Genomic DNA, 27,069 nt, shown 5'->3' with positions numbered 1-27,069 from the left:
TTCTTAAATGTTGAGGGTTCCCACTTCTACCATCCTCTCAGGCAGAGTTCCAGATTCCCATCACCCTCTGGGCAAAAAAGCTTTTCCTCAGCTCCCCTCTACCTGCCCCTTACCTTAAATCTATGCCATCTGACCCCTCAAAAGAGGGCAAGTTTCTTCCCGTCTACATTATGACCTTCAATTTTGTACACTCATTGGCATTTGTGGTGCTTGGTTCTGAGAAAATTGGCTGCTGTGTTTGCCAATGTAAAAAAAAGTGACATCATTGCAAAAGGTTGGCTACAAAACAACAGGCACATTCTCAGGATACACAAATACAACTTATTTCTATAATCAATAATGTACAAGTCATTCAGCAACTTCAGAAAAGACCAACACATTGAAAAAAAGTATCTTTATTTTAAGAAAATCAACAATCAAAAGTTTTTTTACAACTTCGAAAGCTCCCACAAAAAAAATGAAATTAAGTCAACAAACAGATTATTAAGTTCAATGCAAGTTTCCAAAGTCTTAGTTACATGCAGGTCTTAGGAGAAAAGTATTATGAATCCAGCAGAAAAAACATATCCCACAGCAGTCACCCATGTACAGTGTCAGGCCTATGTTTAGCTTTCACAAATGTAACATGCTCACTAAAACCTTTTGACAAGACACCAAAGAGGAACTGGTTAATTTGTTGGACAATTCAATATGTAACAAACTTTTTTTAAAAAAAGTGATCCATTGCTCACAAATTTAAGTGCCATCGAGGTCAAAACCGGCATGATTTTTTTTTTGGGGGGGGGGGGGGTTTGTGGGAGGAATTAAATACGTTGTCCAGTTTTCAAGTGAGTAAGGTGAAGAAAATCAGCTACTAAATCAATTTTGCTGTAGATTAGAAAGTAAAACAGTTCAGTGCATCAGTGCCAAGCTATGTCAAAATGCAAGCACTTCCAAAAAGTGATTTTACCTACACCTTACTTCGAAGCAGTTTTAATATCTCAGGAATAAGGGAGTGTATTCAGCTCAGTGCATTCTCAGAAAGCATTTTTACGAAAGACACATTACATGATGCGTCACAGATAATATTTGTACATTTGACTTTAAAGGCAAAAGCAACAATATGACTTTCAAGCACCCGAGTAAATGTTGTACAGGCATTTCCTCATTCTAGAATTTGCAGCTCAAGCGGAATTGTTTATACATGACTAAGTGAGGTACAGTATGACACAAGCACCCTCACATTCTTAACCCCCTCGACCCAAAAGGCCAAAGTTTTGCCTTCAAACAAACTAAGCTCCCAAGATTCAAACTTACTGCTTTCATTCAGAGTGCCAGTGCTGTGTATTTCTTAACACAAAACCTGGGAGGGGAGGAAATAGGTATATGGAGGTAGGTTCATGTTCATTTGACCTCGAGACTGTAAAAGGTTCATAGAAATTGCACTGAAGAAACTTTTACACCGAACATCAGCAAGCCTCTACCTTTTTGCCCAGCTGTAATCTCTTCACACAATCCATCAGCTAAGAAAATCAGTCCATGATCAATCCTTCCCTGAATTTGAAGGCAAATTGTTTGGCATATTTGCTACACTTAAAAATATACCAAACTAACCATCTTTATTCATTCTGCCTGCCCAGACCCAAGGAGATGCTGAGGCTAACTAGTGTTTACCAGGACATTTTTTAACAAATTCACATGACTGCAATGGGCTATTGGGCTAATAACCTTTAGTGTTAAATTACTGGTGCATAAATATTCACCAAAATATATTCAAAACACAGCCTAACTTTTCAAACAATCCAGTTTGATGCCCATGATTTTCCCACTATTTAAATATCATTCCACAATATAAAAATCAACTCAAGTGTTAATGCTGTATATTTCTATGTAAACGAGGTGACCCCACATTTAAGAATATCAGGTGTTAACTCCACTTTGCACTCGAGATGTCTGCATAGGTCACTGGCCATTAGATTATGTGCCAGAATGTTCTGGCTGTTTTTTTTTTTACTTAATTTGGAACAATGCTTTTCCTAATTTAAGGAGCATTTGAGTTTACAGATGACAGCATAAACCGCTGGCTGCTCTCAAAATGGATTAATTTGGAAAATCAAATGAAACACAGTGAGCAAACACAGGGGAAGTTCAGAACAGTCCCGATCTGACGGTAAGGCATTGAGGAGGCCAATACCCAAAGGGGGCAACAACTTTGGGGGAGGGGGGGGGGGGATCTTATGTTGGTGTTGGCTAGCAAGGAATAAATTGGACTCATTTAAAAAATAATCCATGGTAATTTATCATGTACAAAATATTAACAGCAGAAAAACTATTTAGTGCAGTAACAATCTGCGTCCAGGTGCTTAGAAAATGCTATGTGCAAAAATTAGAAATACAAATATAGTTTCACAAAGGATGGCATGTGCAAATCAAGGCATCAACAAATTCCATACAAGGATCTGTATTTCTCAATGTTAGCATTTTGGTATTGACCTTCTGGAGCAATAACAATTATGGATAAAAAAACAAAACAGCATCCAACTCAAGAGACTGTACTTTGATGTTCAGGTAAATCACGAATTAATTTGCAGTTATCTAAAGGCATACAATATTAATGGCAGTGAGAGTGCAAGTTCCACATCATCACATTGCCCACTCCCATCTCTGCTTTTAAAAGCATCACCCCTCCTTTAGCATTGCAATAATGGGAAAATGCAAAGATCTCAGTGCACAAATCTTCTACAATAACTCAAATACTCTATAACCTTCAAATATTGCAGAGTTGTTCTTGTTTAATGCATTGTGAACTATACAACAGTTTTGTGCCAATAATCAAATAAAAAAGGGACTGCCCATTTGAAGCGTTTCGGGGAAAAGATTTAAAACTGGGCTGATATTTCTTGCATGAATTTCAAACTTGGGATCTTTGTACAAAAATAAAAGAGAAACTGCCCATTTTTGATGGCAATTCCAAGAGAGATAGGTTTACAACTAAACATTCTACTCTAAAGTCAGCTTTGGTAATGTGCCACAAGACCAGTGTATGCCAGAGGATACAATTCAAAAAATAAACCTTGGGAAAAAGAATCAAATTGTGACAACATAAATAAATAGAAGAGAAGTGCCAACACACAAAATGGCCTTTTCTTCAATGGCCCAGCCAGGTTCACAGCTTAAATTCAATACAATACATTCAAGCTTTCACTTCTCCAGATGGACACCCACTAGGTGCAAAGAGAAAGTTTATATGCATCAGGTTTGAAATTAAAAAGTTTCAAACCTTTTCTATAATTCACCATGTACTGAACACAGTAAAAGGAATACTGAAGTTGTCCCCCAAAAATACATTCTGAAATTTTACTCTTAAAAAAAATACGAATGTCAAATATTAAGAATTTGCACAATTGCACATGGCTGCTCACTTTAAGCAAGTCAGTAGAATAAGCAGTCCAATGCAATTGGGCCACTTTGTCCTCAACAGTTTGACAGAATCACGTCATGTAGCGAGTAATTGCCCTCAATGCATACAGTAGTGCAGCTTGCATTCTGGCTTCTAGAAGGAGCAGGTTTAAATGCACCTAAAAAGGAGGAAAATAAACATAGTTAAGACAAATATTTATATTGCAATGTTTGTATTTGATTTTTAGAAGGAGAATAAAAGTACTGGTGAAATATTACAGATTTATTATGCATGATTCAAATCTTCGTTTCCCAAAACAGGATTATGAATCATAAGATTCTTGCAATGAAAATGCATTAGAGGAGGTTCTGCCCTGGGTGGCAAGGGAAGAGACCAAGATGGGGGCAGAGTGTGGATGGTAAATGGAAATAAAACTAAACAGAAGAGGAAAATGAAGAACATTAAAATACATGAGGGAGCCTGGAGTTAAAGAGAATCCAGTAGCTGGGGCAAGGACTAGGTGTATTCCCAGCCCTCACTAAAAACTAGGGCACCATAATAGATTTAAGGTCCATGTCAAGTATGTTGGCACCATTGTGACATTATCAGGTTTTTTTTTTGCATTCGATGTTTCATCGTGCTGTGCAATAGAAGCTACGCCCAGTGGATAGTTGACCCAATGGGTTTATCAAAATTCTTGTCAGTAATTGAGAGCTTTAACTGACAAGAATTTAACTGACATAGCATCTAAGCTCAAAAGCCGGTGTTGCCAAAATTACGAAATAAAGTTTTCCCAAGAAAAACAAACCTTCTCTGAATGTCGAAAGTGTCTCCAGAAGCTTATGTACATTCGCTTAGTCGTTTTCTCGGGGTAGCAGGCAACAGTTTTTATGTAGATTTTTAAGCTCCGCTCTAGAAGTTGATTCACTTCTCCATAGTCATAATCGTCATACCTGATCAAAAATATCACAGATGTATGAAACTGAAACACAATAATATAAATGATATATTCTATGTTAAAAGTCCCCCTCAGAAAACCATCTCAAATTGTACAGCAACATACCTTATGCCAAATACACAATGAATGTAATTCCAAATAGCTCTTCTTAACATAGAGGTATCGACGCCACAGTGCATGGCCATGGTGTTATATGTTAAATTGTACACAACCTGAAATTTCTCATCCAAAAGCTGTCCAACTTCAGGATACAGTCGATTAATCAGAGAGTAGCCATGATCCTCCCAGGAGTAATCCTAAGAGTAAAGGCAGTGTTTGATTGCATTCAAATAAAATAAAACTCAATGTTTCCAAGAGTCACCCCACAATAGATTATGTCCTACTCTTCAGCCCCCCCCCACCCCCACCACGCTTCCTTTCACTCCAGTATTTCACACAAATGTGTATTCCAGTTAGTGCCAGGAGATAAAACTGCCTTAGGGTGCAGATGGAGAGGGAAACTGTAGTGGAACACAATTCCAGCAACATTAAAGTGCATACATCCCAGCAACAAACACTGGTGATTGGCAACTTGAAACCGGGCCAACCTGAGTCCTGAAGAGATAATTTCACAGGGTGTGCGCATTACTGGCTAGGCCAGTATTCATTGCCCATCACGAATAAGCTGAGAAGGTGGTCATGAGCTGCCTTCTCAAACCGCTGCAGTCCATGTTGTTCTATTAGGGAGGGAGTTCCAGGATTTTGACCCGGCGACAGTGAAGGAACAACTGACAGATTTGGAGAGGTACTTCCAGGTGGTGTGGTGGTGATCCCATGTGCCTGCTGCTCTTATCATTTTAGGTCAGAGCTTTTCAAAGTCAGGTTCATGACCCACTGGTATGTGGTGGGCGGGAGTCGAGAGGGTCACACTGCGCCCAACAGCTGCCACCAGCTTTTACATCGAGAATTATGGCCGCTGCTGCCTTTTAAAATGGATACATTAGGCTGTGTTCCGTCTTCTAGCCAGAAGTGGCAGCAGAGGTGTCAAGCATTCTGCACATAGAATTGACATGAAGCACCAAAGCAATGAGCAGAATTGTTTCAGTTTTGCAGCTGCTGGCAAACAAGGTAAGTGAACTGCGAAGGTCAATGATTCTCTAAATGGGACGGCTAGAGACTCAAATAGGCAGTTTACCTATTGGATAAGATTGGATCGGATTTCACAACAGAATCTGGAGAGCGCTGCCAGGAGAGCCTAGGGCAGGACAGAGTAGTGGTAGTGTTAGAGCACCAGGGCCTCTGGTTAACGGACCTGAAAAAAGGAGCTTAACTCGGAACAAAGTATAATAAAGATGATTTCTTGAGCTATGGTTTGTCAATTCTGACAATGCAAATAAGGTGGCTAAACCCATGTGTGTTATATGCAGGGAAATATTGGCAAATGAGAGAAGTTTCAGAAATTGAAAGAGAAGTGGTGAGAGAAAAATTTCTTTTCAGGTTGAGACCGACGATCATAACTTAGAGCTGACTCCAAATTTGGAGACTATGCTGCTGCAGCTAACCTGTGATATCACATTAAAAACACCCACCAGGCTGTCAGCTTTCTGGAGTAGCATCTCGCAGGAGTATCCAGTACAGAGTAAAACACACATTTTGTTGCTATTGCCCTTCACGATGACCTACATTTGCGAGGTTGGATTTTCTATTTTCATTCAAATGAACACGGCACAGAGAACTGGTGGAGTTCTGCACCTGATATGCGCATTGCCCGCTGCTCGTTTGAACCGGATTCAAGTGAGATTGTGAGGACAATCCCCTTTCCCATTAAAAAGTAAGCAAACAGCATGTGTCGCGAGGGTCGGCCAGTGGATCCTGGGGGGAAAAAGTTGATAAACACTGTTCTAGGTGGTAAAAGTAGTGGGTTTGGAAGGTGCTACCCAAGGAGTCTTGGTGAGTTGCTGTAGTGCATCTTGTAGACGGTACACAATGCTGCCACTGTGTCAAGTTTTGGAAGCAGTGAATGCTTAAAGGCGTCATTAGAGGGACTACGAAGCAAACTGCCTTGTCCTGGATAACATACAGCTAGAGTGTTGCTGAAGCCGCACTTAACCAGGCAAGTGGAGAGTATTTCATCACACTCCTGACTTGCACCTTGTAGATGCTCACAGGAGTTGTGGAGTCAGGGTATATTACCCTCTGCCTCTGGCCTGCTCTTGCCCAATTAGCATCAAACTGAAATCTAATTCTAGCACAAATCAGGGGCGAAATTCTCCGACCCCCCGCAGGGTCGGAGAATCGCCGAGGGCTGGCGTGAATCCCGCCCCCGCCGGTTGCATAATTCACCGGCACCGGAGATTCGGCGGGGGCGGGAATCGCGCCGCGCCGGTTGGCGGGCCACCCCCCCGCAATTCTCCGGCCCGGATGGGCCGAAGCCCCGCTGCTAGAATGCCTGTCCCGCCGGCGTGGATTAAACCACCTCTCTTACCAGCGGGACAAGGTGGCACGGACGGGGTCCTGGGGTGGGGGGGGGGGGGGGGGGGTGCCCCCACGGTGGCCTGGCCCGCGATCGGGGCCCACCGTTCCGTGGGCGGGCCTGTGCCGTGGGGGCACTCTTTTCCTTCCGCCTTCGCCACGGTCTCCACCATGGCGGAGGCGGAAGAGACTCCCTCCACAGCACATGCACGGGGATGCAGTGAGCGGCCGCTAACGCTCCCGCGCATGCGCCACCCGGAGATGTCATTTCCGCGCCAGCTGGCGGGGCACTTCCGCCAGCTGGCAGGGCGGAAATCAGTCCGGCGCGGGCCTAGCCCCTCAAGGTTAGGGCTGGACCCCCCCAAAATGCGGATGATTCCGCACCTTTGGGGCGGCGTGACGCCCAACTGATTTGCGCCGTTTTTGGCGCCGGTCATCGCGCCGATACCGGAGAATTTCGCCCCAGTAATGAAACTCTGGAATTATCATCTCTACATGGCTTTACGATGCTTTGTTTATCAATTTAGAAACATGTTGTGAACTAACATTTACCACCTTTGATGTTCATTGTTCTGGATTGCATCAGGATCCACGGTTTCGGACTAAACTTTACAACCTACCTGGGCCCGGAATGTTGGTGGTGTCTGCTCCCCACGCCTGCTGAAATCCTTGTACCCAAAATCTGCATCTTCAACAAAGCACGATAAATTGGTCGGCGAGACTGATTCACGATCTGCTGGAAAAGGAGAAATGCGTTCAGTAAAAAAAGGAAAACCCTCCCCACTTGCTTGAATCACTGAAGCCACCTGGACGTTTTACCTGCAGGTGCAACCAGCAAACTTTCCCTCTTCTCCCTTTCGAACCGTGTCGCCATCTCCTCCTGGCTCGCTTCCACATCCGGTCTGCCTTCCTGGAGCAGTTTCATTTTCTCCATTAGGATCTCTAGCTCACGTAAATCATCTCTACTCTGAAAGACATTCAGACGTTGGATAAAAGCACAGGACCAGACTACACTAGGTCAGGCATGTTTTGTTGCAAATTTGCAAAAAGAAATCAGATTCTGTCTGGTGAAACAAATGCAATGTGGAAGCAGAATTCCTTCACTTTTCCCACAAGTAACAGCTAACGTGCCAAATGTCTGTGTCGACATATATTTGGGGGGGGGGGGGGGGGGGGGAATGAAAAACCCTTTGTCTAAATTTGTTACAGAACGTTCTGCTACAAGTGGCGGAGTAGACCACAAAATCTGGAAAAGCCCATCATTGAGAAATCACTCAGGTGTGCACTTTTATTTAATCCCTACCATCCAAAACCTTCTTGATACATTGCTCATTACGGAAATATTTAAGGGAATTTTGATAGAATACTTAAGGCATGTTAAGGGGAAAAGAAACAGGTGTACTTACTGCACTGCCATTAACAGTCTCCTCTGACCCACTGTTACTCGCACTATCGGAGTCACAACTTTGCGGTGAGGGAGGTCTGAAGGTGAATCCACCATCCTGATCAAGTTCATGCCTAATGCTGCAGCCCAAAACAAAGGATGCCAGTGAATGGTAATGGGTGAGGAGAACGACAGCGTGAATAAGTTCAGCCAGTGACCAGCTATTTTCACCAGTCTTCAGCAGATTCTTCAAGAAACAAAAATACACAAAATAAGCAAATAGAATGTCCTGGAATTATCAAGTCTAGGTGCTCGTCACAATAACAGCACATTTTGATTTATAAACGTACAGCGAGAAATAACATGGAATGTCGATTCAAAACAAGATTTTTCCGAGCGTAATGAAGTATAAAACGAAGCACGCATACTGGTCAGTGGATGGTCAGTGATATTTCCAAAATGTCAATGCAAAGCAAGGTAGTTTGACAAACATATGCTCGCTTGCAAGGTGCGAAAAGCAATCCGGTCTCAAAATCTGCACCCGGTAAAAAGGCTCGGAGAAATACTGAACCCCAGCAGCGGACACCGCATATGGTAATTACTAACCTCTGACAATTTAAATAGGACCGCAACCCAAATCAATTTTCTTTACTGGATATCATTTCAAATTAATCACTAACCTAATTCTCTTCCAATTTACCTCAATGTGTTCTTTTGTGATGAGCCATGGTCTATGCGCTAGGATTTTGTTGATTTCATTGAGATTCCTCATTTTCTGAGGTACAAAGTTCAGGCCATTTAGCCACTCAGCATTGCCACCAACTTGAAGAAATTCATTAACATGGAGGCTGACGAGGTATAAACACTGATGTCGCGCAGCAGCCTGAAAGACAGATATGCCATCAGAAACCATCATAGAATGTATGATTCTTCTATGATTCTATTAAAAAGCATTTAGATAGTTACATGGGTAAGATGGGTATAGAGGGTTATGGGCCAAGTGCGGGCAACTGGGACTAGCTTAATGGTAAAAACTGGGCGGCATGGACTGGTTGGGCCGAAGGGCCTGTTTCCATGCTGTAAACTTCTATGATTCTATGAATGTACTCTAATCACCAGGGAAAACGGTGGCAACGTATTACAACAATTGGCAACTGATTCCCGAACTATTACCTCCAAACAGACCAAAAAAGAGCCAAAGCGCCAGAACATCTTTAAAAGATATATCCCAAAATGTTGATGACTTGCTCTCTATGTACTCATGAGCACAAGGAATCAGAGAACTTGAAAGCAGCGAACCCTGCAGTATATCAAGTTCAAATCTATTTTCTTCATACTACTTTTGATAACTTGGGAGTTTTCTTTAAAAAACAAAAATTATAAGATTTTTAACAAGCCAACTCATGGTTCACACTATGAGCAGTCAGCCACAACACTATTAGAACAGGTAGGGGAAGAAATAAAATTATTTATTTTACAAAAACCTCAAGAATCTGATTAATTTGATCTTTTGAGACCGCTGACATTCACAAGCATGTTCATTTTGCTGTTTAGTTAAGTTCCTTTTAAAGGGAATGCATCACAAGACACCAAAGCACTACAAGAGTTCACTCACCATCACAGCAATGTAATGTCTATAGTGATATGGTAAAGGACCATCCATCTGTAAAAGATAGTACTGCGTTTTCCAAAAGCTTTCAAGATACTGTGGGTGCAAGCCCATCACCATAGTTACATTGTCCACACGGCCAGTAGAAACAAAGGCTTCAATAAAGAGCTGTCTTTCAGAATCTTCTAGACCTTTATGTACAATCTGTAACCAAAATATATATTAGCAAACCTGCCAATGAAATCACTCGTCAATCGTAACTATCCCCTTCAATAGGCCCCAAAGATTAGGTACCTCAAGCTTTAAATTGTCTTTTAGTTAAAGGGTTGAGAAGCTCAGCGTGGATCAAACAGAGTAGAGCGGCAAAGAATTAATGACTTGCATTGTTCTTGCCAGATCTTGAATAATCAAGTTTTTAAAAAAAAAAGTGATTTCAGATTAATGGAATGTCCCTGGAGCAAGAGGTCTATTTTAAATATTTCCAGGTCATCTGATAGACAAGAAAGCCATAGCCAATTGCAAAGCTCAAACACATTCTATTCTTTGCAAGTTAAATATTGGTAGACATTGTCCTGGTTTTACAGCAGTCAGGATTTTGTTACATCAGACACACCTCGACCTTTGAGCTAAACCCAGTGACTCTGGTATGGAAGTGGTGCGGTTTCAACACAGTCAGTAACTGGATATTTGAAACTTACATTTAATGCAAATCACTCAAGTTATTGCTGGCAAGACAGACATTTACAATTTCCGGTATAGTTCAAATTCTGTACATATCTTATACATTATACTTTTTAAAAAAGTGGAATATTTGAACAGATCATGCAGATTAGCATTACAGATGAACTAGATTAAGTACCAGCCAACTGTAAAACTTACAACTGCGCATAAATTGGTCATCAAAAACGCCACTACCAGTGTCCTAATTTGCACACTGTTCCATTTGCCCAACATCGGTGTCCACTGATCTATAATGGCTTCCAATTAAGCAACGCCTCCACTTAACAATTCTCTTTCATGTTTTCAAATCCCTCCACCGCCTCATGCTTTCCTGGTCTCGAATGACTTACTGTACTACAAAGCACTGAACCTCTGCATTCTTTGTCCCTCGAGTCTCCCCAATTTCAAATCCTCTATCACTGGTGACAATGCCTGGGTCCAAGCTCTGGAATTCTCTCTAACCCTGGAGAACATTCCTTAAAACCTACCTCTGACAAATCATTTGCTCTAGTATCACCGTATGTGGTTCAGTATCAAATTTTGCTTTATAGCAGGCTAGGAAGCATCTGCAGACATTTAATTTCATTAAGCTGTTGTACAAATACAAGTTGCTGCGCATAATTGAGTCTCCATTATTACCGTTGATCTCCAACTAATACTGTATATAATTTTTTCTTGCGTATTTTAAACTGCGCAGTTGCACATTTAGAGTCTTGAGGTTAAATTATAGGTTTCCAAGGTACTGTAGTATTAAAACTGCCACAGTACAGCACCATTCTCACTGAGCAGTACAAGTGAGCAAAATCCACATTAATAACAACATAGACTTAGACTTGACTGTCTGAAACAAAAACGGACTGAAATTAAAAAAAAAATTAAAAAAAAATCAGAAAATATCCCCACTGCACAACACATACAAAATTACGACACTACAGTTGACCTGATTCTTGAGCAGCCGGCTGACCATGCTGCGTCCTTGAATATGAAAATCAGAACAGCAACAGGCTCAGCTTTGATAGCTCTCATGCTTGAATAGCCAGCTAACAATATTTTTTTATTATTTGAAATTCTTTACCCCAGAGAGTTTGTAGAGACGGAGTCATTAAATATATTCACAGCCTGGATAGACAGATTCTTGATCTAAAAGGGAGTCCAGAGCTATGAGGAACAGGCAGGCGTGTGGAGTTGAGGCCAAGCCCAGATCAGCCATGGTCTTATCGAGGGGTACTGTAAGCTCGAGGGTCTGAATAGCCTACTCCTGCTTCTTATGCTCTTACCGCCTCAGCTCAAAACTGGCAACTCGGGTGGAACACCCTTCAGAGCAAGAGTTGGAGACGGAAGAAAATAAACACTGCAGAAAATAAAATGAGACGAAATGACAGTATTGAGAAGCACCATCATGCCTTAGCAAAAAAAACAGCAACAGTTCCGGGACTTGGGCGGCACATTGGTTAGCACTGCTGCCTCAGCGCCAGAGTCCTGGATTCAATTCCAGCCTCAGGTCGCTGTCTGTGTGGAATTTGCATTTCCTCCCCGTGTCTGCGTGGGTTTCCTCCAGGTGCTCCGGTTTCCTCCCACATTCCAAAGATGTGCAGGTTAGGTAGATTGGCCATTCTAAAATTGCCCCTTAAGTGTCCAAAAGGTTAGGTTGTGAGGATAGGTAGGGTGCTCTGGGTCGGTGCAGACTCGATGGGCTGAATGGCCTCCTTCTGTACTGTATGATTCTATGACTTTCAGCACGATGAACCTCAAACGTATCTTCATTGCCTCGGTGCATTCTTTCAGCTCTTCTCGTGCCCGCAGGGCTTAAAAGGGAGAGTTTTGCTGTCAACATCCCCAATAATTCACTTCAAAGTAATACCATAGAATGGGTGTGGACACCAGAGGAAAAGCAATGACAATTGTGGATTTCCTACTGCTTAGAGTTCATGCAGCTGGTGGGAACAGAACAAGGAAGGACAAGCAGGAGAATAGAAATCAGAGTAGATAACAAGGAACTGGAGTCGATATTTCTAATTTAATTTATTTTTCTTAAAACTTAATAACCAATGCATGACTTAACTCCATGTAGGATGCGTCCAATGATATGCAAATATTAAACAAGGAACAGTTGCAAGTAAACAACTTCTCAGCTGATGCAATTCGAGGCTATGATGAGATCACTTTTTTGCTCTCATTGCTCTGCTATATTACATGTGTTGGATAAAGAAGTTTCTGATCAATTTGCAGAGTTAAGAATTCTCAAAAAGGGAACAGAAAATCCTTGTGTTATTGAATGTGCTGAGAGAACAGCAAGAAATTGGCTTCAAAGTTTCACTTAAAATATTTAGATGAGACTTAACTTGTTTGAGCTGTGCTCGCCTTTTGCAATGTTGACACCCAAACAAGGATCTTCCACATTTGATATGTTAAACCAAAAGCAGCAGCTTACAATATCCATTTCAACAACACAATAGTTTCTCGGACTGATTAGTCCCCAGACTTTCAGTTCCCCACCGAATCCACCCCAACCCTCTTATTTTAAATTCAAATTCACTTTATGGGATGTGGGTGTCACTGGTCAGGCCAGCATTTATTGCCCACCGCTAGTTGCCCTTCTGAAGGTGGTGGGGAGCTGGCTCCTTGAACCGCTGCAGTGTCTGAGGTATAGACATAGAACATACAGTGCAGAAGCAAGCAATTTAGCCCATCGAGTCTGCACCGACCCACCTAAGCCCTCACTTCCACCCAAACCCCGTAACCCAATAACCCCACCTAACCTTTTTGGACACGAAGGACAATTTAGCCTGGCCAATCCACCTAACCTGCACGTCTTTGGACTGTGGGAGGAAACCAGAGCACCCGGAGGAAACCCACATACACGGGGAGAACATGCAGACTCCTCACAGACAGTGACCCAGCGGGGAATCGAACCTGGGACCCTGGCACTGTGAAGCCACAGTGCTGCCCCAGATAGGTACACCCACTGTGCTGTTAGGGAAGGAGTTCCAGGATTTTGACCCAGCGACAGTGAAGGAACGGCGATATAGTTCCAAGTCAGAATGGCGAGTGACTTGGAGAGGAACCTCCGGGTGATGGTGTTCCCAGGTATCCGCTGCCCTTGTCCTTCTAGATGGTGGTGGGTTTGGAAGGTGTTGTCGGAGGAGCCATGGTGAGTTACTGCAGTGCCTCTTGTAGATGGTACACATGACGTTGCTAATGTTCATCGGACATAGAGGGTTTGAATGTTGTGGAAAGGGTGCCAATCAAGCGGGTTGCTTTGTTCTGGATGGTGTTGAGCTTTTTGAGTGTTGTTGGAGTTGCACTCATCTAGGCAAGTGGAGAGTATTCCATCACACCCCTGACTTGTGCCTCGTGGATAGGCTTTGGGGTGTCAGGAGCCGAGTTGCTCATCGCAGGATTCCAAGTCTCTGACCTGCTCTTATAGCCACTGTATTTATATGGCTTCCAGTTCAGTTTCTTACCCATCCTCCAACTAAGCTCTCTAAATATGCAAGGCTAGCCCTTAAATGATTAAATAAGGAAGTTTGAATAGATTTTGGGAAATGGTCCAAAGGACTTTCTGAACTTGACCCAGAGTGCTTCATCAATCTAATGCTCTACTCCCCTGTTGACATCTTCACAGCTGACAATGAACCTTCTTTCAAATCCAAACCCACATTCCTTCTATTTCTGCCATTTTCAGTCTAAGCAATTTCCGTTACTTTGTCCACTACACAAGGACCATCAAGTAAAAGCTGCTTATTCAATGAGGTGGCTCTTTTCATCATGCCAAATATAATAATTTATTGGCAACAAGGAGAGGCTTCCTTGTTTTACAAATCTGGATTGTGCAGTTTTGTGCTGCTAGATTTGACCAGGATATTTTGTGGTTTCCAGACAGAGTCGGGAAGGTTTAACAATGTTGGTCTTTGGACGCTATTCTAATTGCTCTGTCTTTCCCAATGGAGTACAAAAAACACAAATCTAACAAGCCTGCTGATGGAAATGGCTGCCATTCACTGCCTTTGATGGCAGGGCTGTTGTATCATACAGTAAAATCTAAAGAGTTGTAAATAATTCAGGCTGGTACTGTTTACATCAGGACAGAGGTGAATTTGACGCTGGTGTTTAATGATGGGAGCACACAGATCAGGGTTAAGGGTTGCAGAGTGCATTACCCGAGATAATGATTGAAACAAAGGTCAGGTCAACATTTAAGAATCAAAGTATCCGTGGGAAAGGGGAAATCAACAAATGTATGAAGTGAAAAAGGCATAGAGGCCGAGCTCAGGGGAGGTTAAACAGCAGCACAAACCGGTTGCACCAATTATTTCCATGATGCAACTTCCATACAATATTGAGATGGTCTTGAGTAACTCTGAATCAAGGAGAAATCAGTTTAATATGGAATTAAATGTTACTCACATTTATTACTGCATCTCTCTAGCAATGTTACTGCAGCAATTACCATGGTTTATAAAAACACAAATTAACAAAAATTAACTGGATTTTTAAAAATAGGCACAAATAGTGTTACAAATCTAAACAAAAATACAGAAAAGAAACATTGCTGCAGCACACACCACAAAATGATCTTTACAATGAAAATCACAGGTCTCAGGTAAAGAGAAGTTAAAGAATTTCACATGCCTCTTTGACTGGAATGAAGGAACTTGGACCCTGTCCTAATGGGCGAGGTATTTTGACTCTTCGATCCTAAAGAAAATGTAGAAGAAAATGTACAATTAGAGCTTGCACAAGTCATTCACTCAAATTAAATAAACAAACCTCGACAATTCAATTCTTTAAACTGTTCCACATTTTACCGCAAGCTTGGGTTCGAAATGTACGCTTTCAACAGAAAGTGAGAACAAGATATTACAGTCCAGACTCGCTGGAGCAACTGGTCTCTGCTTGTCCTGTACTGTTATTACATTATAAACATTTATGTACTGCTATACACACACTAAACTCACCATCGTCAGCAGGTACCAGTCACACTTCAGAAAAGAAAGAATAGCAAGGGTTAGATTCTGGGACGTACAATATTCCATTAGATCGTATTCTCCTTCAAAAACTCAATTCTCTCACGATCAGCAGCTCACACCCTCTATTCTATAGATATGTCAGTCTTCCTGTTTATGATTCATTCTGAATGCCTTGCTGCTGTCTCACCATGCTACGCTTTTGAAAAAACAACAATTATAACATGCCCCTGCGTTCTAACACAGGATCCATCCGTTACGCATTCCATTCCAGAGAGATGTTTAATTGTAAGTTTTCAGTGTTTAAGGGATTCAAACACATTTTGGTATTTGCTCACAGAGTAAATTTTTAGCTTCAACATATCCTCCCAATTACTCATTTAAGGGAAGGGAATAGAATATTCAATACTGAACTGGGAATATACAATACTAAACTGTGAAGATCAGGGGGTCATAACTGCAGGATGAGGTCAGGCAAGTTAATAGCCTCATTGCACTGGGTTAGAATGCCAGTCCATGCCAACAGAACCATACCCCAGTGAGGGCACACAATCCGAGTGCAGTAACCATCTCGATCAGGGTCATTAGTCCCGCCATCCTATAAACACAGCCATATTTGCAGCTTTGCCAGGAGGTTGAAGTCCCATCAATCTGGTGCTTATGTAACTCTTCAAAGTGAGTAAGAGGTAACTAACTGCAAGACAGCATGGAGCCCACATCCAAGGCTAGAGCTCTCATCAACACACTGCACAAGTATTCCTGACAGTATCTCAAAAGCATAACTAAACAATATAACAACAGGATAATCCAGAATGAGAACACTTTTATATTAAAAAAAGATGAAAAAAGAGAATTAACCATCAGCATTGGAAAAGTAATTGGGTCTGAGAAAGTAGAGACAAGGGTAAATAGCGATGAGAAGGAAACGCAATGTGAACAATTGAGGAAACCTTTTCACAAAGACTACACCATCATCACCATTAAGAGGCTCAAGGACAATGAATGAGCTCAGAGACTCAAGGGGTTTTCCCCCTCCACCACAGTCGGTCTATCCCCCATCCCAAACAAAAGAACTGCACTAAAATCAATGTGACTGTTGAACTTTAGACCTATCCATTTGGAACATTGAGATTAAAAGTTTGTTTTGGGATTAGGGAATGAGGTTTTAGACAATCAACATTTACCTGACAGTTTACAGCTAGGAGAGGCATGGAATTAATGAGCACAACCTCACGCCCGCTTTTTAATTTGGGGTTAGACAGTTTGCACATCATTCATCCTACTTAATGATGATCTTCAGTTATGAGCAGCCAAATGTAGCAGCTGCTTTCGGTATAAAAAATTTCCACTATGTAGACAAACCTTGTGCATGAAAAACACTTAAATGAAGCTGCACAAATATATTTACTAAAGCAGCACATGCTGGAGGATCAACGATAGAAGAGGACAGGGGACATTGGAATATAAAGCTCAACAACTGTACAGAGAAACCAAGACAGATTCTGCCGCCACCTTCCTTTACTGAGTGTGTGTAAGAAGACAACATCATCTGTAATGAGAAGCAAATTTTTGGAAGGAAAGACAATAGTTCCTGCAACGGTTTACAGAATGATGTGGGGAGGTGATGGCGTAGTGGTATTGTCACTGGACTAGTACCCAGAGAGACCCAGAGTAATGCTCTGGGGACCCGGGTTCAAATCCCGTCACTGCAGATGGTGAAACTTGAATTCAATAAAAATCTGGAATTAAAAAAAAAAAAAAAATCCAATGAGGACCATGAAATAATTGTAGATTGTCGTAAAAATCCACCTGGTTCAAAAATATCCTTTAGAAGGAAATCTGCCGCCCTTACCTGGTCTGGCCTACATTTGACTCCAGACCCACAGCAATGTGGTTTGACTTTAACTGCCCCCTCAAGGGCAATTGGGGGCAATCATTTTTGTTGGGGACAATTGAAACAAAATGTTAACAAAAATAGGTTAAGAGTCAAAGAAATTGGGATGCCCTGTGCTCAGAGACTCAAAAAGGAGTTGTCGGGGTATCAGCTGAAGATCAGGCTTAAATGAAAACTGACTGAGAGAATGATTAGACATGGGCAGTGTTTTCAAAGCCCCCCTCCCCCAGTGCATTTTGCGGCAGCTGAGGTGACCCACCATTGGCCAGAGGAACGATCTTCTGATCCTGCCACTATTAATGAGGTTTCCCGTTCTATGTAACCTGCCAACAGGCAACCTGCGGCGGCGGTTCGCTGTCGGTGGGACTGTAAGATTCTGCCGGTGAGAATGGCCGGAGTATTCCAGCCGTGGTTTTGAATGTGCCAAAGAATATTTACTTAGTACACAAGGACCCGAGTAAAACGGTCTTTTAAAGGGTATTTTACACTATAGGAAAGCAGGTGACTAGGGGGTGCGCCACCTGACTGGGCTTCAGTACACTATCAACATCTTACACCTCAATCAGAAAGAGGCCATTGGGCAGGTCAAGTCAGTTTAGCCTACTTCCACACCTCCACTCTTGCCCATAGCCTTGCACTATTGGTCATGGCAGTACGGGTGCTGCTTTCAATAATATCAGCGTGGAGAAGCCAAACAAACCAATGTTACTGCTCCAGTGCCAAGCACGTGAAACAAAACAGCTTGAAAACCATAAAGCAAATGAAAGGTGACTGTACTTACAGAATAGTTACGGCACAGAAGGAGGCCATTCAGCCTATTACAGATGTTCTCAGAACATTTGAACTAGGAGGAGTAGGCCCTCTGGCCCATCGAGCCTGCTCTGCATTTCAATAAGATCATAACGGATCATCCCCAATGACCCGCCCGCTCACTATAACCCTTAATCCTTTACTGTTCACAAATCTATATCTTTGCCTTAAAAACATCCAACGAGGTAGCCTCAACTGCTTCACTGGGCAGGGAATTCCACAGATTCACAACCCTTTGGGTGAAGAATTTCCTCCTCAACTCAGTCCTAAATCTGCTCTGCCTTATTTTGAGGCTTTCCCCCCTATTCCAGTTTCACTCGCCAGTGGAAACAAACTCCCTGCTTTTATCTTAACTATTCCCTTCATTATTTTATATGTTTCTATAAGATCCCCCCCCATTATTCTTCTAAATTCCAACGAGTATAGTCCCAGTCTACTCAGTCTCTCCTCATAAGCCAATCCTCTCAATTCTGGAATCAACCTAGTGATTCTCCTCTGCACCCCCTCCTGTGCAGTACATCCTTTCTCAAGTAAGGAGACCAAAACTGCACACACTACTCCAGGTGTGGCCTCACCAGCACCCTATACAGCGGCAACATAACTTCCCTGTTTTTAAACTCCATCTCTCTAGCAATGAAGTTAATTACCTGCTGCACCAGCAAACCAAATTTTTGTGATTCATTCACAAGGACACCCAGGTCCTTCTGCACAGCTGCAATTTTTTATTTAAGTAGTAGTTCATTTTGCTGTTATTCCTACCAAAATGGATGACCTCACATTTACCAACATTGTACTCCATCTGCCAGACCCTTGCTATATCCCTCTGCAGACTTTGGGTCCTCTGCACACTTTACTACCACTTATCTTAGTGTGACCTGCGAACTTTGACACATTACACTTGGTCCCCCAACTCCAAATCAGCTATGTCAATTGTAAATAATTGCTGTCCCAAAACTGATTCCTGAGGCACACCCCTATAGCCTCGGATCGCCAACCAGAAAAACACCCATTTATCCCCATTCTTTGCTTTCTGTTAGTTAACCAATTCTCTATCCATGCCGATAAATTATCCATAATGCCGTGCACCGGTATCTCATGCAACAGCCTTTTATTCGGCACCTTGTCGAATGTCTTCTAAAATCCAGATGCACCACATTCACTAATTCCCAGTTGCCCCCGCACTCGATGTCCTCAAAGAATTCCAATACATTTGTCAAGCATGACCTGCCTTTCATGAACCCATGTTGTGTCTGCCCAATGGGACAATTTCTATCCAGATGTTTTGTTATTTCGTCCTTGATAAAAAGCACGCCTGGCAGCATCTGTAGGGAGTGAAAAGAGCTAACATTTCGAGTCCGATGACTCTTTGTCAAAGCTAACAGACCGAGAAAGTGGGAAATATTTATACTGTGAAGTGAGAATGAAAGATGAGTCATAGCCACAGAAACCCAGGGAAACCGGGTGCTAATGGCCACAGAAACCAAGGGGAAAGAGTGAGAATGGCAGTCCCCGCGAGAACTAAAGGTGTGAAAGGTCAAACAGCAGAGAAACTAACATCAGAGGATGAACTGTAGATGTGGGGGAGGGGAAGGGGGAGCAAAGAGGAGAAAGGTGAAGGAAAGGTGGATAACATTGTGGGGGGGGGGGGGGGGGAGAGAATTAAATATACATTAATAAGGAAATAAATATTAAAACAGTTAAAATGAAATGGGATGAAAACAAATGGGTCGAGGTGGGGTAGAGCTGATCATCTGAAGTTGTTGAATTCGATATTCAGGCCGGAAGGCTGTAGCGTGCCTGACCGGAAGATGAGATGTTGTTCCTCCAGTTTGCGTTGAGCTTCACTGGAACATTGCAGCAGGCCAAGGACAGACATGTGGGCATGGCAGCAGGGTCTTTGGTTAAAATGGCAAGCAACGGGAAGGTCAGGGTCCTGAATGCAGACAGACCGAAGATGCTCAGCAAAGCGATCACCCAGTCTGCGTTTGGTCTCTCCGATAGAGGAGGCCACATTGGGAGCAGTGAATGCAGTAGACCAGATTGGAGATGCAAGTGAAACGCTGCTTAACCTGGAATGAGTGTTTGGGCAGCATCATATTCATAGAATTTAAAGTGCAGAAGGAGGCCATTCGGCCCATCGAGTCTGCACCAGCTCTTAGAAAGAGCACCCTACCCAAGGTCAACACCTCCACCCCATCCCCATAACCCAGTAACCCCACCCAACACTAAGGGCAATTTTGAACACCAAGGGCAATTTATCATGGCCAATTCACCTAACCTGCACAACTTTGGACTGTGGGAGGAAACCCACGCACACACAGGGAGGATGTGCAGACTCCGCACAGACAGTGACCCAAGCCAGAATTGAACCTGGGACCCTGGAGCTGTGAAGCAATTGTGCTATCCACAATGCTACCGTGCTGCCTTGATTCTTCCTTGAAAAGGACATAAAGATGCAAAGTATCAGTTTAGTCTTTCAGCCATGTGTAAATCCCCCTTTTTTGGTCCAATTAGCCCCACTCCTCCTCTTGCCACCTTGTTTTTAAAAAAAAAAAAACTAGGCGTCTCGAGACGACTTTGGAATTCCTTTTTATATTAGCTGCCCGTCTCTTCCCATACTCTCTCTTTGCGTTTCTCTGATTTACTTTTTCAATATCCCTCTGAACTTCCTATATTCCACCTGGTTCCCAACTGCAGTGTCCACCTGCCATAAGCACACTTCTGCTTCATTTTAATCTCTATATACTGGGTCATCTTGGGAACTCTGGTTTGTCCTGCCCTTCCTCTTAGTGGGAATATGCCTGGATTGTATTAAATCTCTCTTCTTTAAAATGGAGCCAATGCCAACTTACAGCTTTGCTTGCTAGTAGAATATTTTATTCCAATCTATCTGGGCTAGATAAACTCTTGCCCATTGAAGTTGGCTTACACCCAGTTTCTTACTCTTATTCTTGATTAGTCAGCATCCTTTTCCATACATGTATTACTGTGTTACTCGTTAAAATTTCTCAGTAAACTTGCAGTGAGACAAATTCAGCTATCTTGGCTGCTCATACTGACACCTGCAGGTTTATCTTATAATAATAATCTTTATTGTCACAAGTAGGCTTACATTAACATTGCAATGAAGTTACTGTGAAAAGCCCCTAGTCGCCACATTCTGTCCAAATTACCTAACAGTACATCTTTCGGGACTTGTGGGAGGAAACCGGAGAACCTGGAGGAAACCCACTCAGACACAGGGAGAACGTGCAGACTCCGCACAGACAGTGACCCAAGCCGGGAATTGAACCTGGGATCGTGGCGCTGTGAAGCAACAGTGCTACCCATTGTGAATTGCAGGGGGAATGTACACAATGCTCAATTCGAACAGTCACTCTTCCATTTCTGGTCCCTTGAGAATCCCCAATTTTTAAATCTTTTCCATCATTGGTGACCATGCCTTCAGCTGCTCAGATCCCAAGCTGTGGAATTTCCTTCCTGAATCTCACCAGCTCTGTCCTCCTCTAACAGGTGCTCCGCTCCTTGTGACCCATCTCTTCGACCAAGCTTTTAGTCACTTGTCCCAATATCACTTCGTGGAGGTGTCATATGTTGCTCACTAACATTGCTGTGACACACCTGGAGGTAGGTATTTTATTACATTGAAAAAGGTGCCACTGAAACAACCTCCCTCTCCCCTGCCACAGTCTCAGGATGTGACTTCCACTGGGTTGCAGTTCCCAGACACTGGTCACCCATCGGAATTGGGGGTCAGCCAGTTCAGCTGGCTGGAGTGTGATACAGAAAGATGCCAAGAAGTGGGTCCAGTCCCTGCACCGAATGTGGTAGTTCATAGGGACTGGCCTCTTGGTCTTTCCCAATGCTTAATGTGGAGTACTATTCCCCAAATTACATCTCTCTCTAACAGAAAGAGATAGCTATGGTTTCCTTGCAGACTATGACTATTTTCCTGGCCATTTTCCATTAGCTCACCCAAGTGCACGAGCTTGGCAATTCACCCCGGAGGAAATGTTTTTCTAGGTGTGATCAATCCTGTGACAGCTGTCCCCGGGTGGACAATTCCCAAGACAAAGGCTCCCTTGGCAGCCTTCACCCCAAGGGAAAAGAATAAATATAAAGCCACAATTGCTAAGAACAGCCGCTTTGGTACCAAGCAAGAATTGAACTCTGCCATCGAGGCCTATTCTGCTTTGTCATTCTCAGTGGTAACACTCATCCTGAGTCTGAAGATTGTAGGTTGAAGTCCCACTCCAGGACCAATACACAAAAATCAAGGCCAGCAATATTCCTGCGCAGTACTATGCATTGTCACAAGTTCCGTCTTTCAGATGAACCATTAAACCAAGGCCCTGGCGTTCAGGCCAACATTTCTCTCTCAAATCAACATATTTGAGACATGGCAAGGGTTGATGAGTCAAACCACAGAAAATATTTGATCTATGAAATGGGTACGAAAATGCAACTTGAAGTTAAGTTGTGGTTGTTAAATCATTAAAGCCTCTACAAGTAAAAATCTGCTGCCCCAGGGATCAGCATCAGGGATCTTGCCGTACACATTTTTCAAAAGAGGTAGCAATATGACAACAGGGACCTTAGTTCAAAAATGTTCTGTATCGACAAGTCTGTTGATGGAGCCTATGCTTACAGGAGGAAAGTTCAGGATTAATGCTGTGCCTCAGGAAACATAACACTGCAGGCACTGTAATCTTACACAGAAACAAACAGGTCAAAATAGAAGCCATAGTTAATGCTAGGAAAATTCACTTCTCATACAGCACAAGCTGCATTCGCAAACACTAAAGCCAGAGGCAGTTTTATGCTCCCCGAAACAAAAACGTTGTTTGCAGAACTATATCTGAAACCCCTGCATAACCCATTTAGTGTGTTAATATATCTTAAAACAATGTACTGAATGACTCCTTTAGCATGAGTGGGGGTTGACATTTTAAAAATGTTTATCTTTAAAACATTTAGACTTGGCCCTGAATTAAGACAGCAGGGGCTGAGCCCTCATCATCCAGAGTCCGTGGGGGAACACATCCCCACCAACTCCAACGTGTGCCGATTGGTAGCGGGCAGAACCTCTGTCCCCACTTGGACGAAGTCCCACCGTGGAATGCAGCCAGCCAATCTGATTGGTCGGAAGCTCTCCAGTCCCTCAAGGCACCGCAGCACCATGCACTAGGTGTCGGGCATTGGAGACCTGGTAAGTGGCAGGAGCCCCAGGAACCACAGTGGCCTTAATTAGGTGAAGAGCAGGCTCTCCCTCCCCCCCCCCTTCCCCCTCCCCAATCCTGCCAGTGAGGGGGGGGGGGGCAAATTCAGCCCTTGGTATTATGACCTCCAAACTGTTGTCCACTTGTTTGTTTACATTTTTATATAAGTGACTTTTATAAACAACACATCTCTCCTAGCTAAGCCTATTCAGATACAAACATTTAATTCCATTTTGCCTCCTACTTTCATCTCCTCCACTTCCTGAAAATCAAATGTGATCAATATCTAATTCAAGCTAAAGTTAATATATTTTTAAAATTTTCCTCTTTACATGTCGACAGTATTGAGAACTGTACTCTCTCCTTTAACAGCACAAGCTCTTGGATGGCAGAGTCTCTAATGATCCACCCAAACAGGAGGCCCTACATCAGACAGAAGTTATACTGAAACCCGTGTTGACCTTAAAGCAATCGGTCACAAACGGCTGATCTCAGTAGCACGGAAACCAGTGGAGTTGTACTCTCACTCCAGTGTCAACATATATCAGATGAAAAAGTAGACTTTGAAACTGGTGTCATTTTTATTTCTGTCACATTTCAACAAAGCATGGCTTGGTTCAAAATCTTGCCCGTGAGTCAGGAGATTATTGGTTCAGACTCCAATGCAGGATTGCAACACATAATCTAGGCCAACAGACTGTGCGCAGGACCAAGGGAATGCTGCATGAATATAGATTCTGTGCTGGATATGTTAAACAGGCTCCTCTAAAACGGCAATGGTTTTTTGAAATTCATTTCTGTGGGATGTGGGCTTCGCTGGCTAGGCCAGCATTTGTTGCCCATCCCTAATTGTCCATGAGAAGGTGCTGAGCTGCCTTTTGAACCACTCAAGTCCTCAATATGTAGGTACACTCACTGTGCTATTAGGGATTATGATTCAAGACCACAAATCACAGTGCAGGAAATTCTCTTGCCCTCCAAAATTCTACCCTCAAAAAGTGATTTACACGTTATTCACCTGGGACTTAAGTTACTAATACATTTGAATAAACAAGCGAGAGCCTTCAATGCATAAAGATTGGTCGGAAGCTCTCCAGTCCCTCAAGGCACTGCAGCACCATGCCTGGGGCTAGGTGTCAGGCATTATCCAGCATCTTTCATGGCTATAACAAGCTCAAAGACCAGATCATTTGATTTTGCAATGTTAAATGAAGAATAAATATCGAATATGGATAACTCCTTAATTCTTGGAAATAGCAGTGCCATGAATATTTACATCCATTTGAGGGAGCAGACAGGGACTCGGTTTAACGTTGCACCTATTCTTTCACAGCGCTGCACATTCTCAGTGCTGCATTGGGAATGCCAGCTTTGATTTTTTTTCTCTCAGGTCCTGAAGTGGACTGTATAACCTTCTGACTCAAAGGAAAAAGTGCTGCCCACTGAACCACAGCTGACATCACTCTCTCCAATGCCCTAATTTACAGTAAAGGATTTTCCCTTATTTCTTTCATCAGTCTCTCAGCAGCTTTATCATCCAATAGAAAATATACAATTGCTTTTAAAAATAAAATCGAGCAAAACAGCTTCAAAAGTTAAATCTGCTATTGATGCAAGTTTTTGTGCTATATTGTTCGCATTGTACTGAACAGAGCCAGCTATGGAGCAGAGCAGAGACAGAGCAGAGGGGAAAGGCAGGTTAAAGAATCAAGATCACATCAGAAATCTGATCTGGTTATATAAAATATGGAACAGGAACAGATCGGACTGCAAATAGCAGCTCTTATAATTTCCAAAGAAGAGCAAAATAAGAAATGGCATTTCTGCCAATAGTCATCAGTCAGGTAATTTCCTCATTGAAAGTAGCTACCAATAAGATTGGAAACATGGTCCAAGTTCACATCAATCAACCGGTGTTGCACTTTTTCTTCTCTTTTAAAACCTTTGCACACACAACAGTTTCTTGCCAGAGAAGCACTCTTCATGTATCCAATTATCTTTCTGAAGCTATTGCAATTCCTAAATTGATGAAAAAAATAGCTTTAAAACAAGGTTGTGCACACAGCCCAAGGAAGTTGCAGATCTGATCGCTGGTGTATGTTAAGTAACTTGTTGGGAAGCTGGAGGAAGAATTATGTTCATTTGGAACATTCTGCTCACCCTGCTCTATGATTCAGGTAAAACAACTTATAACTGCGCAGTGCATTGAACAGCGAAACCTCCCACGGTAAGAACAAAATCAATACAGCCATTTTTGACACTGTGACACAGGAGAATAAAATTATGACCAAAAGCTTGTTCAAAGGGGTTTAAAAAAAAATGTTATTCTAAAATATGACAACATGCAATAGCTTTTCCCTGACAAGGAGAACTATTTCTATTGCTGTCTAATACGGTATAACTATACATACATTCCCTACAATTACATCTCAGCTCTAAACTCAGCTTTCAGAGCACCAAAACCAAACAACACTCATGGATGATACTCAAAAAAAAGAATCAAGAAGCATTTGAACAAGTACCTTCAAGAAATTAAGATGGTGTGCTTCGCTCCAGTCTGGAGTTTTAGACTATATTGTTACGGCACCGAATATGCCCAGAAACTGCAGGGCCAACTCATGCAAGTTGAACAAAGTATTTATAAATGGATTTTATTTATTCCTGAACAGTCAGAAAGCCCTCAACAATTTTCTGAACCCCATGTTCGAATCTCGATCCGAATGTTCAGCTGCAGGACAAAAAGATGCTGAATTCACAAATTCAATGAATCTGAGAGAAAGCGAAGTGGTGCTCGGTGAAACACATAGTTCCCAAAGCTTGATGCATTTAAAAATAACTCGGCAGTTCATTAAAATATGGATAAAGGGAGAAGCAAATATTAAAACTAAATCTTTGCAAGTTCAAACAAGTGCTGTGGCTGCAAAAAGTACCTCATTGTTACTACTTGGGGTGACTTTGGCATAGACAAAAAGTCAACTAGATTCCTAGCTGTTCCTTTTCAAACTAACAGAATATCCAGAAACAGTATTTATAGGATACCAATATCATCCCACTATCAGAATAAATAAAGGGGATGCTGCAGTGTCAGGTCTGATATGTTGACGAATGTTATTAGAATTAAGCCCACTCTGACTCAATCAGCATCTTTGAGGCATTCAAAAAGGCCTGCATATTTGTAAAATAAGGAGGTGCGGTTGTAGGCAGAAGTGGATAAATGGTCTGTAATCGACATCCAGTCAGAATATTCCAAAATTTTAGCATTAATCTCCATGCATTCCACAGGAGGTGAAGTATGTTGGAAGCATGAATCAACTTGGGGAGGGGAGCAGTCGAATACAGAGAGGGTGGGTGGCAGTTGTTCACTTCACAAAATAACTTACTTAGTTTAACAGCATAACGAATGGAGAAACTGGGTAATAGATCCGAACAATGAGCCCCTTCAAACAAAAACTGAAGGGCTTCTCTATTTGTCAACACTGTACTCAATCACATTTTAAAGTTGCTCAGTGATATTTGATATACATCTAAACAATAACGAAGTTGCAACCAAATGCAGAATGTGGCAAGTTATTTATTCCACAGCTACAAAAGGAAAAATTGCAAATGGGAAGGCTGTTGAGAATGTGAAGTAGAGTAAGAAAGCATAGGGCTAGTGAAAGAAATCTCCACATAACAGCT

At 42.4% G+C, this 27,069-nt stretch overlaps 1 protein-coding gene across 4 annotated transcripts in view; it reads right to left on the bottom strand.

The window, feature by feature from the left end:
• Window positions 1-379: 379 nt before the first annotated feature.
• LOC140411613 (sestrin-1-like) overlaps window positions 380-27,069 on the bottom strand; it is a 157,522-nt gene continuing 130,832 nt past the window's right edge. For 2 of the 4 annotated variants that reach the window (XM_072500674.1, XM_072500680.1), the window contains 9 exons: window positions 15,134-15,199; window positions 9,788-9,985; window positions 8,873-9,055; window positions 8,195-8,419; window positions 7,608-7,755; window positions 7,409-7,524; window positions 4,443-4,633; window positions 4,188-4,332; window positions 380-3,557 (listed from right to left, as the gene is read on the bottom strand). In XM_072500674.1, coding sequence (XP_072356775.1) covers window positions 3,471-3,557; window positions 4,188-4,332; window positions 4,443-4,633; window positions 7,409-7,524; window positions 7,608-7,755; window positions 8,195-8,419; window positions 8,873-9,055; window positions 9,788-9,985; window positions 15,134-15,199 — 1,359 coding nt within the window. In that variant the 3' untranslated portion in view covers window positions 380-3,470. Of the gene's footprint in view, window positions 3,558-4,187; window positions 4,333-4,442; window positions 4,634-7,408; window positions 7,525-7,607; window positions 7,756-8,194; window positions 8,420-8,872; window positions 9,056-9,787; window positions 9,986-15,133; window positions 15,200-15,459; window positions 15,553-27,069 lie in introns of those variants that run through there. The other 2 variants (XM_072500685.1, XM_072500683.1) reach the window with 2 other exon arrangements.

Source organism: Scyliorhinus torazame, chromosome 1 (assembly GCF_047496885.1).
Source record: "Scyliorhinus torazame isolate Kashiwa2021f chromosome 1, sScyTor2.1, whole genome shotgun sequence".
In the NCBI taxonomy this organism is placed as follows: Eukaryota; Metazoa; Chordata; class Chondrichthyes; order Carcharhiniformes; family Scyliorhinidae; genus Scyliorhinus; species Scyliorhinus torazame.
Note: the sequence above shows the minus strand (reverse complement) of the source record. Positions and strands in the feature narration are given on the sequence as shown.